Source organism: Mobula birostris, chromosome 11 (genome assembly GCF_030028105.1).
Source record: "Mobula birostris isolate sMobBir1 chromosome 11, sMobBir1.hap1, whole genome shotgun sequence".
Lineage (NCBI taxonomy): Eukaryota > Metazoa > Chordata > Chondrichthyes > Myliobatiformes > Myliobatidae > Mobula > Mobula birostris.
Window position 1 is genome coordinate 50,027,518 of NC_092380.1, and position 17,529 is coordinate 50,045,046.

At 38.6% G+C, this 17,529-nt stretch overlaps 1 protein-coding gene across 5 annotated transcripts in view; it reads right to left on the reverse strand.

The window, feature by feature from the left end:
• Positions 1 to 11: 11 nt before the first annotated feature.
• Positions 12 to 17,529, reverse strand: part of arhgap1 (Rho GTPase activating protein 1) — a 55,602-nt gene continuing 38,084 nt past the window's right edge. For all 5 annotated transcript variants that reach the window (XM_072272221.1, XM_072272222.1, XM_072272224.1 and 2 more), the window contains 3 exons: positions 12,841 to 12,969; positions 11,147 to 11,250; positions 12 to 7,585 (listed from right to left, as the gene is read on the reverse strand). In XM_072272221.1, coding sequence (XP_072128322.1) covers positions 7,391 to 7,585; positions 11,147 to 11,250; positions 12,841 to 12,969 — 428 coding nt within the window. In that variant the 3' untranslated portion in view covers positions 12 to 7,390. The remainder of the gene's footprint in view (positions 7,586 to 11,146; positions 11,251 to 12,840; positions 12,970 to 17,529) is intronic.

Sequence of the window (17,529 nt, forward strand, 5' to 3'; positions counted from 1 at the left end):
CATCTGCAAGGTTATTTACTTGGTAGTTTGCAATTTTATTTGAAAGTCAGCTTGACCATTACATTATAAACAAACTACATATGATTGAGGTCTCTCATCAGTGTCTCTTCCCACCTATCCTAAAAAAAGACAGCTGTACAGATATCATCCAGATTACACAAACACAAAGCAGTGAAGTTAATAGTAAATGTCAGTAATCACTATGAACATATTTCAATAAAGGATTAACCATGTACTAAACTTAACTATAACAATTTTACTAACAGGATCTTTATATTATGCTGGTAAACAAGGTTGTTGCCTTGCTTTTATCCACAGAGTGGGGCAGGGATAATGAATGTTAATTTTCTCAGGGCACCAATGACACAATGTACCATGTGAATGGAAAAAGGAAATGTCAACAGTGCTCATTTTTCTGTTTTAAGCCATTAACTTAGTCATATTGATTAATACTAACTTATATACTCTAATGGAAACATAATACCACTAGCATAGCAATTTATTCAGGCAAGATGTACAGTGCTTAAAGTAGTGGTACTAGAGGGCCACTTGACCTTTGTGAAAAAATTGGACTTACAAACACTTGTGCTTTGACTTATATTTATCAAGATACAGGACCCCCCCCCCCCCCCACCACCAGAAATACTTCATTAAAAACATTAACATACAAATTCAATTTTTAAAAAGATATATAGAAACTACCAGCCAGCAGGAAGATGGATTAGGTGTTTATGCCTGGAAAAGGTTTCTTCAAATGGCCACAGGTAACTACTTTCAATTTATAAAAGAATCATGTTGCTCAAAGAGGCCCAATAGGAACCGAAGGAGTAACCACCACACTAGGCTGTGAAAAAAAAAATGAGGAATGGCTTTCTTGCTCAAGAATCATCCATATTTCTCCTTCAGGTTCTAGTTCCAAATGCATAACACCAGTTATACTAAGGTCACTTAAGATCCTAGCTGCTTTTACTTTAGTGTTTTCCCAAAACATCAGGTAGCTACCTCCAACACAGAAAACACAGCAGCCAATTTTCACAGTGCAAACTTACCCCTCACAATGAGGTAACAACCATACCTCTGACACTAAGGAATCAAGCAGACACAGCTTCTGCACATCTAAAAACAGGATAGAGTTTGTAGAACAGATTAAATCTGCTCAAGTAGAAAATGAACAGGAGCAAGGCAAAATATCATTCCACAGGATACCAGATGATATCTTAAGAATACCATTGGCGCAATTGGCAACTTTGGTTAGTATTTGTAAAACCTTGATCATCTACACAAACAAACCAAAATAGGAAAACCTATTCCACACCATCAATGATCTTCTATTTTGATCAATGTTACTCAGGAATTGGACAATCAAAAAAAATAGAAAAAGATGGCTATTGTCAATCAGAAATTACAGATGCAGGACAAGACTGCATTAAAGTACCGTACCCCAGTACTTGCCACTGTATCTGCTTTCTCCTAGGTACAGAGAGAAAACTCGGTCCCAGTCTAAGATTAGATGACAGAAACCCACTACACCTCGTAGAGTTTTCATATTACAGCAAGATCAATGGAAAAATGAAACACAGCCACTGTTCAGAGTTGGTACTTGGGCAATCAACCCAAGAGATCCTCACCAAGGGCTATGATAAAACAAATCAAAAAGTTAAATCAGAATGTTCCACAACCAAGGATTATGAAAACTACTTCAATGTCTCAAATAGCTATCTGAAGTATTTTTTTTTTTTTAGCAACTAGCAACAGGCATGCTTTATCTAGTTTGCTTGTGATGGTCATTTCTGTGCATTAAATCCCAAATACAGTCTTTGAGACAATTATACCCATACCTGGTCACAACTAGCACATTCTCATTTGATGAGATCCTGCCACATAAAGGGACAAAGGGGGTAATACCCAGAAATCACTGAAAATAAAACAGGCTACAAATTTAAATAGCTCCAAGAAGTGTGTGAACATTATTTAAACCACATTGATAAAAGGTGATATTTTATCAGATTTGGTTATATACAAAATGAACTTGGCTTTTAAATTTTTCATTAATTTCTAAAATGTCGTATTAACATCCACCCACAAACTATAAGCAATGACTAGATTCTAGCATTGGTGGCAGAAGAGGAGGTGCACAGGAACAATAAAATATTTCTCACTCATGTAAAAGCAGTACAAAACATTATGTATGGAAGCAGGATTCATCATCAAAATACCTTTTATCACAGAATGTGGGAATAGTTAACGATCTATTCCTGCAGCAAGATCTTATTAATCCATCCCTCAATGAAATACACAACAAAATTTATCATGTCTGAAGATGCAACTACCTCTTAAAAGGGAAAAGACAGAATTGCAGTAAAATGGTGTTTGAAAGTAGTAATAAAATTAAAGATTGACCACATCCACATGGAGCATTGTCACAGGAAAGCAGTATCCATCCAAGACATGCTCTCTTCCCACTACTGCTATTAGGAAGGAGGTACAGGTGCCCAAGGACCCACACCACCAGGCTCAGGAACAGTTATTATCCCTGAACCATCAGGCATAACTTCAATTCAGTTTCATTCATCCCATCACTGAACTGTTCTCACAATATATGGACTCACTTTCAAGGACTTGTGGTCAATATTTATTATTATTTTTCTTTTTAAAAAATATTTGCAGTTTGATGTCTTTTGCACATTGGTTGTTTATCATCCTGTTGGGTGCAGACATCTATTGACTATTATGTTTCTTGTATGTACTCTGAACTCTTGTAAAAAAATGAATCTCAGAGGTATAAATGGTGACATACTTCGATAATAAATTTACTTTGAACATGTTCCAGAGCAGAATGAACCAAAATACAGGCTTCAGCTTGATCAAGTTACTGTTTTATCAAGGTAGAGAATGGCATCAGGAAATATTAGGCAATTTATGTCAAAGGGCTAACTGGCACTGGAAGTGCTTTCTTTTCCCAGAAAGGTGGCAAGGACATACAACAAAAAACACAATGGCATTTTCCAACCATTTCCTGTGTATCCCTTTGCATTATTGGAATATTGATTGTTAGGATTGGTTTGAAAGAAGATTGTCTTATACATGGCAAAGGTTCAAACAAGAAGTCTCTATTGACTGGCAATTGATATGACTGAGTCAGGTCAAACTGATATAACTTTTTGAGGGTAATTAAATAACCAGTGGCAACAATCAAGCACTTTTCTAATTGTGAAAAAACTTGAGACCACTACTAACTCCCTGCTCTGAGAATAATGCAAGCTTCTGCAATAGTGGTACCTTATTCCACAAACCCAATAATCACACAAAACAAAAATAGAGATCACTTCTACTAAAATATTGGAGGGCAATTTCTTTTACCTTGACTGCACACAGTACAATAATAGAATGAAGATGATTTGATAATTATCAAATTCACCTGTCAATCATGATGCAGTTGGTTTCTGTTTTCTCTAGTTTCCTTGTAAATTTATTTCTTGGTTCATTTCCAATTTATCAGCTAATGTAGTGTGGCTGATAAATACTCAATTTCCTTTTAATAGTTCCCTCATGGACTAACTGATTATAGAATGTGTGAAAAATGGTAACATTTGAAGATGATGTAGAACTTAAAACCCTATCATTGGAGGCCTCAGGATGTATACACTCAGAAGAATGTTTCCTAAAGAGGGTTTGATTACACAAAGTGGTTCATTTAAAAACTATCAGAATGGATTAGTGAGGAAATAGCAACTACATAAAATATTTTAAAAATCTCCTAGATTGCCTTACAACTAAGTATTTTATCTACACTTTATAACTGACTGAGGGAAAGCTATGAGTTTCCCACTTTTAAGTACTATTCATCAACCTTTGCTGGTAAAAACATGCTTAGATATTTAGGACTGTGATATCAACTCATTACAAAAGTCAGCCACAATTCATTCTCCAAACCAGCAATGAAAAATTTCACATGCCAGGTGTCTAGGCATTGATCAAAGAAGACACTTCTCAGGAAAAGTCACAGGGAACTGGACAGAGACCACTAGATCTCACTGTTACTGATACATTAATACAAAGTCCACAAAAGATAAAATTTCTTCTGCCAAGCCCACTCAAAAAAATTATAGTGACATGACATTGAGTGTATTAAGGCAATAAAGACTATTAGCTTTAATAATTCTTTTCTAAGTGCAAGAATCTGAAATTTGTCTAGTCTATTTATCGTCTGCTTGAGGATCACAATGCACCAAGCTATGACATGACACTCTTCCCTCCCCTTCATGGTTTACAAAGATATAAACAAAAAGATGTGACTTCCTCTACAAAAACTGATATGCTATATTGCATAAAGAGACCAATTGTTACTAAGTTAAAGCTTCAACAGCAGCCAATACACATTATATTTGAGAAATGCTGAGTTGAATACCTTGGAAAAATTTGAATTAAGGAACACAATTTACTAACTGGACCAGAAATAAATGGCAACAAAGTACACAATATTTAAAAAAGATAAACTCACTATCAATGAACCATTAAAGGCAATTATGGTTCATTTCTTTTTCAACAAAAACACCAAAAACATTATTGTGAGAACATGTATTCCTAGGTATTTTCACTTCTATAGTACTGTGTCCTTGAGGAAGTACAGTGTTACATCCTACAAACTATGAGAACATACACACAGTGGCCACTTTATTACACACCTGTTTGTTAATGCAAATATCTAATCAATCATGTGGCAGAAATTCAATGCATAAAGGCAAGTAAGCATAGTCAAGAGGTTCAGCTGTCATTCAGAGCAAGCATCAGGATGAGGAAGAAATATGATCAAAGTGACTTTGACCGTGCAATGGTGCCAGATGGGGTGGTCTGAATATCTCAGAAACTACTGCTCTCCAGTGATTTTCATGCACAACAGTCTCTAAAGTTTACAGAGAATGGTGTGAAAAACAAAATAACATCCAGTGAATGAGGCGGATACAATAGGGTCTTTTAAGAGACTCCTCAACAGGTACATAGAGCTTAAAAAAATAGAGGGCTATGGTTAACCCTAGATAATTTCTAAGGTAAGGGCATGTTCGGCACAGCTTTGGGGGCTGAAGGGCCTGTATTGTGCTGTAGGTTTTCTATGAACGGCAAATCTGTGGGCCAAAACAACTTGTTAATGAGAGGTCAGAAGAGAATAGCCAGACTGGTTCAAGCTGAAAGTGACAGCAACTCAAATAACGATGTGTTACAAGAGTGGTGTGCAGGAGAGAATCTCTGAAGACACAACTTGTCGAACCTTAATGTGGATGGGCTACAGCAGCAGAAAACTACACCAGGTTCCACTCCGGTATCTAAGAAGGTGGCCACTGAATGTACATGGCCACTGAATGTACATAGCCACTTAGCATCAGATGATAGAAAAGCACATATAGATTCTAAACTTTATTTTAGAGCAAATTATATAAATTTACTGTGGGATGCCAATTAAATGGAAATACAGCCGGTCCTCCTTATCCACGAGGGATTGGTTCCGGGACCCCTCGCGGACACCAAAATACGCGGATGCTCAAGTCCCTTATTCAACCTGTCTCAATGCGGTGGACCTTAGGACCCAGCGGAACCCCGGACCTTATTTAACCTGTCTCAGTGTGGTGGACATTAGGACCCGACGGCGGAGCTCTGAATCCACAGTGTTTCTGTTCACGAAAATAATCACAACTTAAAATAAAGTTGAAATAATAAAGCGAATGGAAAGAGGTGAAACGCCATTGGTCATTGGAAAAGCATTAGGCTACAGTCGGTCAACGACCAGAAAAATTTTTAAGGATAAAGTGGAGAAAAGCCCTGCTCCGATGAAAGCTACAATTATTACTAAGCAACACAGTGGTTTAATTATTAGGTTTTGAGGTTTTGGGTTTTTGATCCGCCACATCAACCCCGCACGGATGGAGAGCGTGCTTGGGAGCGGTCTGTCACTGGATCAAACTCAGGAATTTCCGTTCCCAAGCCCGGTGCTGAAATGTACGTTTCTTAAGTGTTTTATATGCATAGAAAGGTAAAATATATACTATATACTAAGACAAACATTTGACTAACTAACGGTAAATAGTACTGGATGTACCTGTTCCGACTTACTTATAAGAGAACTTACATTTTTTTCGATCCCGATCCACGATAACCTACGCACATCCTCTTGTATACTTTAAATCATCTCTCGATTACTTATAATACCTAATACAGTGTAAATGCTGTGTAAAATAGTTGTTATACTGCATTGTCTAGGGAAATATGACAAGCAAAAAAAGTCTGTACATGTTCAAACAACAAGTGCTGGAAGAGCACTTCCGGGTTTTCTCGATTCGTGGTTGGTTGAATTCGCGCATGCGGAACTCGCGGATAAGGAGGGCCGACTGTAATGGGATCCCAGTTTAGGAAAATTTCAAGCCATTTATTTTTTTAAAAAAAGATCTGACAGTAGATGGAGCAGAGTTAACACCACAGACAAAAGCAAATGACACTCAGACATGTCCCAAGAGGATGAAAGCACTTTGACAACATGAACTCTCTATAGTTCATCTCATTCGCTCTGGCCAAGTCAGTTCCCATTGTGATGGAATGACGACGAGCATGCTCTCTCTTTGAATTGAGCAAATCACCGAAGTTAAAACATCGCAAAGTTAAATCAACATCCAAGTACTGGTCAATAAACTCTTTTGACAACGACATTTTCTTCTGACCCATATCTGGATGAGTCATCAAAGTTACACCTGCAATGTATTACAGGAAAAGATTGTCCTCTCCTTGAGTGGACTGGCAAAATGTGTGCAAAAGCTACAAAAATGTTTCAACCCCCGACACTTCAGATAGCAAAATGGCACGCACCAAAATAAAATAGTTACAGAAGACATTATTTTGCTCACACAAAGAAATCAAGAGTATTGAAGTGACACAGTAACATTGCACAACATAAAAATTCAAAAGACTGGTGCAGAATGAACATTACCCACAGATCAATTTGTCTCAATGTAGTCAGTACTGAAATATTACGACAATAGAAATTACTTAAAAACTTCCCAATATATTGTAAAATTTGTTATAAAGCTTAGAAAGTACAGAGGAGGTGGGAAGAGAAACATAAAAATGTTTAACAACTCAGGCAGAGGCATGATGGAAAGAAAAAAATATCAGTCACTCCAGCTACATCCCCAACACACCGATTCTCAGGTATGTAACTGAATGAATACAGCTGGGAATCCAGCCCCAGGTTTCTGGAGATTTATACTGCACACACATTCCACTACACGCAGTATTAAAGACACACAATCCCCAACCCTGACTTTAATTTTTCTGCTGTGCGGTGCAGCACACAGGTACATTGTCAAAAACATATGAAAAGGAGAAAACCTGATTTCATTGTGGTTTAGGACATTACAGTTTCCTCAGAACTGGCTGAAAATATCCGACTGTAATTTTCCAAAAGTGACTGAGCGAAGTAATTAATAGGGTTGATGGCACTAAGTGAGATTGCAGCATCCTTTGCCCACATGAGTGTTGGCCCAAAAACCAGAGCCAGGTTGGATGGCGTCATTTTATTCTGTTCACTGTTGTCAGCAACCTGGAAGCAGAGAGGAAACAAAATGCAGTCCTGTTAATGTATCATTCATCTGGAAAGGACTTTGCTGTTTCAGTAAAAATTAATTATAACCCCAAGTTCCCTTTCCTCATGCCTCATGGTCCCACCCATCTGTGAAAGTTTCTACATCGGCCTCACCAGCTACATCTGAGCCCATAAAACTCAGTCTGAGGGGCGATGTGGAAAGAAAGACTGCAGCAACTAAAGTTTGCTTGCAGATCACAAAAACAAGGCAACGAGTTTTCAACTTTGGCCTGTGAAGGAGTTGTCTTATTTTTCTACCAAGCCCAAGCTAGCAGTTAACCCAACGTGTAAATGCTCATCGCTTAGGACAGTCATATACCAAACGGTTTGCTACATCATCAAAACTCAAGGTGTTGCAATTACCTGGGGATTCTAGGCAGAAAGCTCAGCTTCTGCATGCGGAGTGCAAAGATACACTGCCGTTATAAGCAGAATATATTCCATGGTAGCTTTAGGCAATCAAAGGTGTACCAATGATGTAAACTCTACTCTTCAATACACCTCTCTTGGGTTAACATCCTGGAGAAGCGCACATCCTTTCGATGGAAACATTGGGAAAGTGTGCATATTAAGGACATAGGGTAGTAGAGCAGAGGAAAAGCCCCTTCAGCTCACAATGCTGTGTCAAACTAACTAAATCATCAACTAAACTCATCTCATCTGCTTATGCAATGTTCACATCCATGTGCCTTCTAAAAGCCACATCAACGCCTCCATCACATTTGCCTTCACCAGCACTCTTGGCAATGCATTCCAGGCACCCAGCACGCTGCCATTAAACAGCACCCTCACACCTTAACATTCAGCCCTCTGGTTTGAACATTTCAACATTAAGAAAAAGATAACAGCTGTCTATGCCCCTCTATCATATAAACAGTAAACTCTAGTCAAATCAGAGTGGCAGTAATCAAATCAAGTCACACAAAATAATCAGAACAGGAGTTGCTTGGAGATAAATGGAAGATGGTCTTCAATAAAAGTTTAATGATCTTTCCTAATGCAATATCCAGGCAGAGCAAGACATTAAAGGAAGCATTAGAGCCGAACAAAAGTTGTGCACACACAAGTATGCACACAGTATCTTATTTGTCAACATTTCTACAGCCCAGATGAAACTTTATTCACAGTAATTATTTCATATAGATGAAGTGTTAATCGTTTTGATAAGATGTTATTCACCACCAGCAGGAAGAACAAATGCAAATGTCTGCAGTTGCAGACAGTGCAGCTCCATTTACAAGACAACTGTGGTAAAGTTGGCCTGTACCTATGAGAACGCTGCTAGGATTGGAAAATGGTGGTTATAAGAAAATTGCTCAGGGAGGCTCACACAAAGTGCTGGAGGAACTCAGGTCAGGCGTAATCGATGGAGGGGAATAAACAGTTGACGTTTTGGGCTGAGACCCTTCATGCAGGAACGGGAGGCTGAAGCAACTTTCTCTGGAACAAAAGCCAGTGACAAAGACTTATCAGTAAGGGTGTGTTTCCCTCAAAACCAGAAATCATAAAGTAATTAGCAGTGGGAGGGAATGGAAGGAAGATTTATCTATTTTCACCTGAGGTCTGAAACAGAGGAGGAAACCCTCAGCACAATTATAATGAAATACTGCTCAAATCCAAACCCCATCATCCATACACGCGTCACTTGTATACAAAATTATTCAGACTGTCCCATTTTACACCATCCAAAACTCTGCCTGTGTCATAATTCATAACATCTCTCTTTACTCAGTACCCTGCACTTCAGTCTCTACTCAAATCATACTTGAATCTAAATCTCTTATTTCTAAGTTCAAATCTCTCCAGGGTTCCTGTTCCCATATTAACCAACTCCAGAAAGCACAGGGATCTCAGAAGGTTGTTGAAAGCTACAATAAAAAAAGCAGGACATCCACACTGCTTCAAAGACAATTCCAGTACACACCCAAGTTCCTTTTGACCACAAGGCCAATAATGATCTCTCAAACTGTATTGTTATACAAGTCTGTGTGGTCATTGCCATTTGCAGTTGATGTGAGATTGTAACAGTGACAGTCATAGCTTAGACAATGACACAGCCACTTCCTTTTTAATCATAAATTTGAGGTCAAACTTTAACGTTACCTTTGTACTCTAACCAAGCTCTTCATCATTCTGAAGATCAACTTTTCCGACTGCAGTTTCAAATCATTTAGTCCAGTGCTACCATTATTTCATAATTTGGCGACTGGAATTGTATGCGTCAGTTTGTTTCCAGCAAGGTTCAATGTAAGTTTAACATAACTTCTCTACTTTTCCCACTTAAAGATGAACCGTCGCGATGAGTTTATCCGTTTCCTTACAATGGCCTTGTTAATCTGCATTACTACTAATAGTGACAAGTCTGCCCAGACTTCTCAGACCATCAATTCTTCTACATCTAGCACTCCTATCTGTAGGCCTATCTGTGAGGCTAGGCATAGCTCAAATACCATCTATAAATTTGCTGATGATACAACCATTGTTGGTAGAATCTCAGGTGGTGACAAGAGGGCGTAGAGGAGTGAGATATGCCAACTAGTGGAGTGGTGCCGCAGCAACAACCTGGCATTCAACGTCAGTAAGACGAAAGAGCTGATTGTGGACTTCAGGAAGGGCAAGACGAAGGAACACATACCAATCCTCATAGAAGGATCAGAAGTGGAGAGAGTGAGCAGTTTCAAGTTCCTGGGTGTCAAGATCGCTGAGGATTTAACCTGGCCCCAAAATATCGATGCAGTTATAAAGAAGGCAAGACAGCGACTATACTTCATTAGGAGTTCGAAGAGATTTGTTAAGTCAAAAAATACCCTCAAAAATTCTATAGGTGTACCATGGAGAGCATTCTGACAGGCTGCATCACTGTCTGGTACGAGGGGGCTACTGCACAGGACCGAAAGAAGCTGCAGAGGATTGTAAATTTAGTCAGCTCCATTTTGGGTACTAGCCTACAAAGTACCCAGGACATCTTCAAAGAGCAATGTCTCAGAAAGGCAGCATCCATTAGTCAGAAACGTGAAAACACTATTCAGAGGGAAGGCTGAGCAGGAGAGAGATTGATGAGACAGAGAGGCTGAGGAAGAGAGACCAAGATCAGAGAGAAGGTAATGGAAGAACATAAGACTGTGCACTTGTACAAGACTTGGCTCATGAGTACGTTCTATGATTAGACTTGTCAATATACATGTGTACCAAGTCACTGCAGCAAAGCCTTGGTCCTCTTGACCAGTGGACCATGACCTCATTCTGTTATGTGTGTGGTAGCTGATGTGGAATCCATTCACAGGCATCATCCACTCTGCAGGACTGGAGAAGAAGCAAATCACCCTCAATTCTATGGGAATGTCCAAGGATGATGATGAAGAAAAGCTCTGTACTGTTCAGCAAAACAAGTCACAAAATAAAGCAATCTAAGAGAAACTCAATGCTTTCAACCCTGTAGATGTGTTAGGCGATAGTGGCCCCATCAAACAGTCTGCTAACTTGGCACATTAAACAGCTGATGATAAGATATCACCTTACCAATCGCAGGAGGCCCAGCAAGTATTGCAGCACCACACAGTTAACCTCAGGCAGAGTCCGAATCATCATTGCCACAGTTTCTGCTTGATTCATTACTGGCACTTCTGAAAATCAGAGAGAGAAAGAAAAATGGTACCATAGAATGAAAGATAAACACAACTTAACTACAGCAGGCACACTGGAAACACTGCCAGACTTAATCTGGATTGCATTAAGATGTCAAAGAACAGGCAATACACTGAAGATGAAATATTGTTCACCACTTTCTGTAGCAATGAAACACTGTGCTTACAGTGAAAGCTGGAGAATGAAAGCTTCTTTCTATTACTGTATCAGTAGGTGATATCAGCCAGGCCAAGTATTGTTACTGTATTTCCACTTGCCGTACAAAAATTCACTACCAGGAACTTTAACAATACTTGCTGATGTTGACACAAACCACAAATAAAAAGGTATTTCAGAGCAATAAAATTCATCCATTTCTCATTAGTTTTACTTTCCCATCCAGAGCACACAATCCTTCAGCTAGACAAGGCTAGTTGAGAGGAAAGAAAGAGCAGGTAAGAAGAGTTGGTGTCCATTTACTGCAACTTCCCACTGATTGTTCTACTGAGATGGATCTGCTTCAGGAAAAGGCCACTGATATCCTCTCACTGCAACAGGGAAATTAAACTTGTGAGTGTGCGGACAGCTAATTCCGTTGCAGTGTCTCCTTCCCACATTCTGGTGTGTTGTTAGTCACCATCAGACAATACAAACACAAACACCTTTACTGCCACTGCAATTTGAGAAGTTATTGTTCTGTGACTGAACTGTTGTTTTTGTTTTGGACCATTATCATTAGTTAAGCAATATTCATGTATAAAATGCAAAACACTCATCTTAGATCATTTTCAAAGTGTGTAGCAATTCTGATTTGGCTGAGGAATAAAGGAAGCATTTAAAATATTTTCAAACTCATTGACAAGCTTGACATTCAAGATACCACCCTTTCAATTCAGGTGTACTACAAGTTTTCCCAGACTAGGATTAGATCTCTCAATTGTTTTATCTATAACTTCTTTAATTTCACTACATCCTTTCTTCCTTAATATGACAAAGGAGGCCATGTGGCCCATTGAATCCATGCTAGCTCCTTGCAGAACAATCCCATCAGTTGCATTCTTTCTCCCCTTATTCTCTGTGGCGACTTTATTCTCATAGATAGTTCTCAGAGTTCCCTGAGCTGTGGTCCATAGGTCAGAATCTGCCCTACCTCTCATCAGAGAGGACTTAACAAGCTTTCCTCAACAAAAAAAGTTGTGGAGTGACCTCACAGGTTTTTAAAGATAATTAAAGTAGTCTAGACCAGGGGTACCCAACCTGGGGTCCATGGCATAAAAACGGTTGGGAACCCCTGGTCTAGACACAAAAGTGTTTCTACTTAGGAATGTGGAGCTGAGCTAAGCTATAGATCACCCTGTGACTATCAGTAAGGGGCCATGATCAATCATTTGATAAAGGCCTAGACTTATGCCTTTATAATTAGGTCAAACCTAACTAGGATCCAAAGTAATTTTTACTTTGCTTTCATTACAAATGGGAGGCCTTTAAGTGGATATTTACCAGATCACACAAGACAAAGATAATTTTTGGAAAATTTAAATTCAAATAGGAATAAGAAATCCCAAATATTGATAAAGAGTGCAACTTACTCCCAAATGAAACCACTTGGTCATACAAGTCATAAGTCAGTAGAGGTTCAGGTAATTCACGAAGAAAGGTCTTCAGTATAACAGCCGCCAAGTGCACATCACCATAGACTGTAAAATCCACAGGAATACCTGCCAGAAAGTCACAATTTTAGGAAGTATTTTACAGAAACATATCTCTGAGCAAACTGCTTGCAATTAATCAGGTGATCAACTAAAACCCATGCATATATGTAATGTGGCATTCCACATCAAAATAACACATCCCAGAATTTAAAATTCACACACCATTCTCCAATGATGTAGCTGTCAATAAGAACTTGATGTTACACAACATATTAAAGCCAAGTATGTGTCAGGGAATATTGTGTTCAAATCTGGAACTGAGTAACCAGCCTCCTTTGATCATATGTTCTACTTATTGAAGGGGATCATATGGAGGTCAGCACTGTCTCCTCAAACTTGTGGTCCCACCTCCTGCTGCTGCCTACATGCACACTTCAGCAGAAAGTTGTTGCACAAGTTCATAATCTGGCAATTATCACTTAATTTGAAACCTCCATTTGATAATGATAGGCATTGATCGTGTGGATAATCAGAGGCTTTTTCCCAGGGTTGAAATGGCTAGCACAAAAGGGCACAGTTTTAAAGTGCTTGGAAGTTGGAAGAGAGGATGTCAGGAGTAAGTTTTTACGTAGAGAGTGGTGAGTGCATGGAGTGGGCTGCCAGCGACGGTGGTGGAGGTGGATACGACAGGGTCTTTTAAGAGACTCCTGAACAGGTACATGGAGCTCAGAAAAAGAGAGAGCTATGGGTAACCCTAGATAATTTCTAAGGTAAGGACATGTTCAGCACAGTTTTGTGGGCTGAAGGGCCTGTATTGTGCTGTAAGTTTTCCATGTTTCTATTTCACTTGGCCCAATCTGAATATCCTCAAATTAATGTGATGAAGCTTATAAACAGTGTAAAAGTTTACGACTTTTTAAAAAGGAATTAAACAGGAGACTGGTCAACAACACACAATCAAAATAGTCAGCAAACTAGTCATGAGGTAGTCCAAACCACATTCCTAACATGATCTCCAAAGACCGTAGAACAGACCTCCAGACTAAACCACACTATACTTTACTCAGCAATTCTTCAGTGCTGGAGCAATATGCAACATGTTGACAGACTACCAACTTCCATTAGTGGGAGTGTTGCAAAAGGGGGCCAAATCTACAAATAAGATATGTAGAAGTTTCTTTTCTCAGAGGGTAGGGAAATTTGACCAAAGGGGCTGGAGGACAGATATGTCGATACATTGAAAACAGAGATAGATCAATATTTAAAAGACTGAGGAATTGAACGTTATGGGGAACTAGCAAAGAAGTGAAGCTGACACCAGAAATCAGCTGCAATGATATTGAACAGCAGGACTAAGGGGCCAAATGGCCGACTCCTTCCCCAGTGCTCTTGTACGAGTCTAGAGTAGCTTTGCACCTTCATTCACAACATGTCCAAGTGAGGAGTGTGAAAAATGTAATTATTTAGCTCTATTTCCTCCCTGGCTCTTTGAGAAACAAAAGGAGCTCACATATAGATCTTGGGCAAGTTCCTTCTTCCTCTTCTCACCCTGCCTGCACTTTGCGATAAAGACACAACTGCAGTGAATAAGGAAGAAAATGCAGATTCACGTGGGTCCTGCACAAAGCATGTGGAAGCAAGATATAAAAAGAACAGTCCATTTTCATATGTAAAAGGGAGCAAGAGGATAATTGATAGAAATGTTTGTTATGAACAGTAAAGATACAAGAATAAATAATCTCCAGCTCCTTTGTGGGAACTAGATACAGAACTTGTATCGGAGTTAAGAGTACAAACTATGCTTATTGCACCACAGGATGTATTATCTCAAGCAGCAAATGTTAAAAGGACCACACCAACGTAAGTGGCTGAATGATGAGAGAGATAATAAAAAAGGCCAAAGACATGGGATCAGAAGTGCAGCTGAAGTGGAGGATTAAAAAAAGTCTGCTCGAGCATTACTGCAAAAAGTAACAATTCAAAACCCTGTTCGGTTGGATCAAGAATTTAATAATACAATAACAATGAATGCTACTATGAAGGGAACACACTAACCCCTCCCCCCACCCCCAGCATGAGAAAATGAAACAAATCAGCCTGATAAATTTGCAAAGTACTGGCAGCTTCAGCCTGCATCCTATGAAAAGTGCTCACGTGTCGCTAGTATATAGGTGGGAAAGTCACGCCTACTATTTTGACATCAAGCTCCTAAAAAAAAAGCAGGTAGCCACACACTTAGCACAAATGAATGTACAGTATAGTTTATAAATATTCTCCTAGTTTTGAAAATAAAAATCCATTTTTGTTTTACAACAAAAACTAAGCCATCAGCATGTTGGTTTCTAAAGAATGAACATGTGTATGCCCACTCCACCTTCACAATGAAATTATCTCCCAGCTAAACTATTAAGTGCTATTTAGTCCAGGTACTAAGCAATTCACATCCTCTTGAATTAGCCCTGTTTGCTCTGAATGCTTAAACATCCCAAAGTTTCACATCGCAGATACAGTGGATTCTGCTTATTCAGGGTCAGTACATTTTACCCCAATTACCCAAAGTTTCAAGGAAATAATTAAAAAGGTATATATAAAAAAAAAAGAAACAATTTAACTGAGTAACAAATTATGTATTTAAATGAAATACAGAATAACTACTGCAGTACTGTAAAACTGTATTAGTTCCTAATAGTTATTGGTGGAAGAATTCAGTGTACACTGTGTTCTTTTGATTAACTGTAAATGAACAAAATCAGCACGAAGACCTAGTGCAGACAGTGCGCTATTTTCAAACAGTTCTTTCAATGATTGCATCCTCCAAATATTAATTTTAGTCATAACATTCAAGGTGATTGTTGATACCTTCAAATTCTTCATAGTTCCTAACTTGCTGTAGTGAAATCATCTCATTTTCACTCCCTGGCATTTCTGGCATCTCCAAGCCCGAATGCTTGAAACCACAGTGAGCAAAACAGTTCCGAATTGTCTTACTGCTTATTACTCGCCAACTATCAGTGACAAAAGTCACAGCTTTTTAAACACAAAAACACAGGCGATGCTATTTAAAAACTGTTCGCTTTAAGCAGAGTGTACTGCTTAATGGCTACACAGCATGCAAGTGATGCTAGTTAGAAAATATTCGGCAACAGCCTTCGGTTGCAATTAAGCAACATAATGTCTCAAATAAACAAAGGAAATCCCAGCTATTTTCTCAATTCGTTTCATTCTTAAGAGTTGTCCCAAATAAACAGCTATTTTGATTAACCGATGGTCCAATTAACTGGAATCCATTGTATATGCAAAAGCTCTTTCAATTACTCTTATATGGATTGTTATTATGGAGGGTCACAGACCTAAAGAAAACTGTTTTATAAAATAAAGTTCTACTGTTTCAAATTTTGAAACAAATAAGAAATCCACTTCAGCGTTTTTGTCTGCTATAAACTAACTAAAATTAAAAACTTCATAATATGCAGTCAAAAACACACTTAGTGGCCACTTTATTAGGTATTGAACAAAGTGGCCACGAGTGTATGTTCATGTTCATCTGCTGCTGTAGCCAATCTACTTCAAGCTTCAATGTGTCGTGCATTCATAGGTGCTCTTCTGCACACCACTGTTGAAATGCAAGATTACTTGCGTCACCGTCCTGACAGTTTGAACCAGTCTGGCCATTGTCCTCTGACCTCTCTCATTAACAAAGCACTTTTGGCAACAGAACTGCCATTCACTGGATGCCTTCTGTCTCTTTACAGCGTTCTCCGTAAACACTAAATACTGTTCTCCGTGTAAAATTCCCAGTATATCAGCAGTTTCTGAGGTACTAAAACCACTCTGTCCGGCACCATCATTCCATGGTCAAAGTCGCTTAAATCACATTTCTTCCTCATTCTGAAGTTTAGACACAATTGAATTTCTTGACATGCTGCATGTTTTTATGTATTAACTTGCTGCCACTTGATTGGCTGATTAGATATTTGCATTAACAAGGTGTACATGTATACCCCAATAACGTGGCCACTGAGTATTTGTTCCCTTTATCCCACTGCACAATTTGGGGCTATTTTCATTTTGGAAGCATTTGCAACGAATACTCTACTGTGTATGCGGACTGAATCAGTTGTGCAGTCAAACCATGTGCATTATTAACCCTTACATACTGTTCAGATTTTATACCTTCCCAGTATGGTCAGGGTCAATTTTGACCCTGGCCCAAGAATCCCCCTATAACAAATGTCTATACCAAATTTTGAACCACTGATCTATTTACAATGTAAAAATAGCTTATCTGACATTAATAAAAGTGTGATTAATCCTTAATTAATGTATCAGAGATGAGGGACAGTGTGTTTTTTAGGTTTTACACCACGCGTCATTGGAGAAAAAACATACACTGTCACACAATATAATGTCCTATTTTACCCAAGACATGAAAACATAACAGCCATAAAGAATTAAATACATTTTATTGAAACTGAAGATGGCAAGAACATTCTGGAAGTATGGGGTTTATTATATAACCATTTGTAACCATTACAACCAGCAAACACTGTCCTCACTGCTATATCATAAAAAAAATCCTACTACTATTTAATTATAACTATTAACTATTAATCAATATTAAATAAC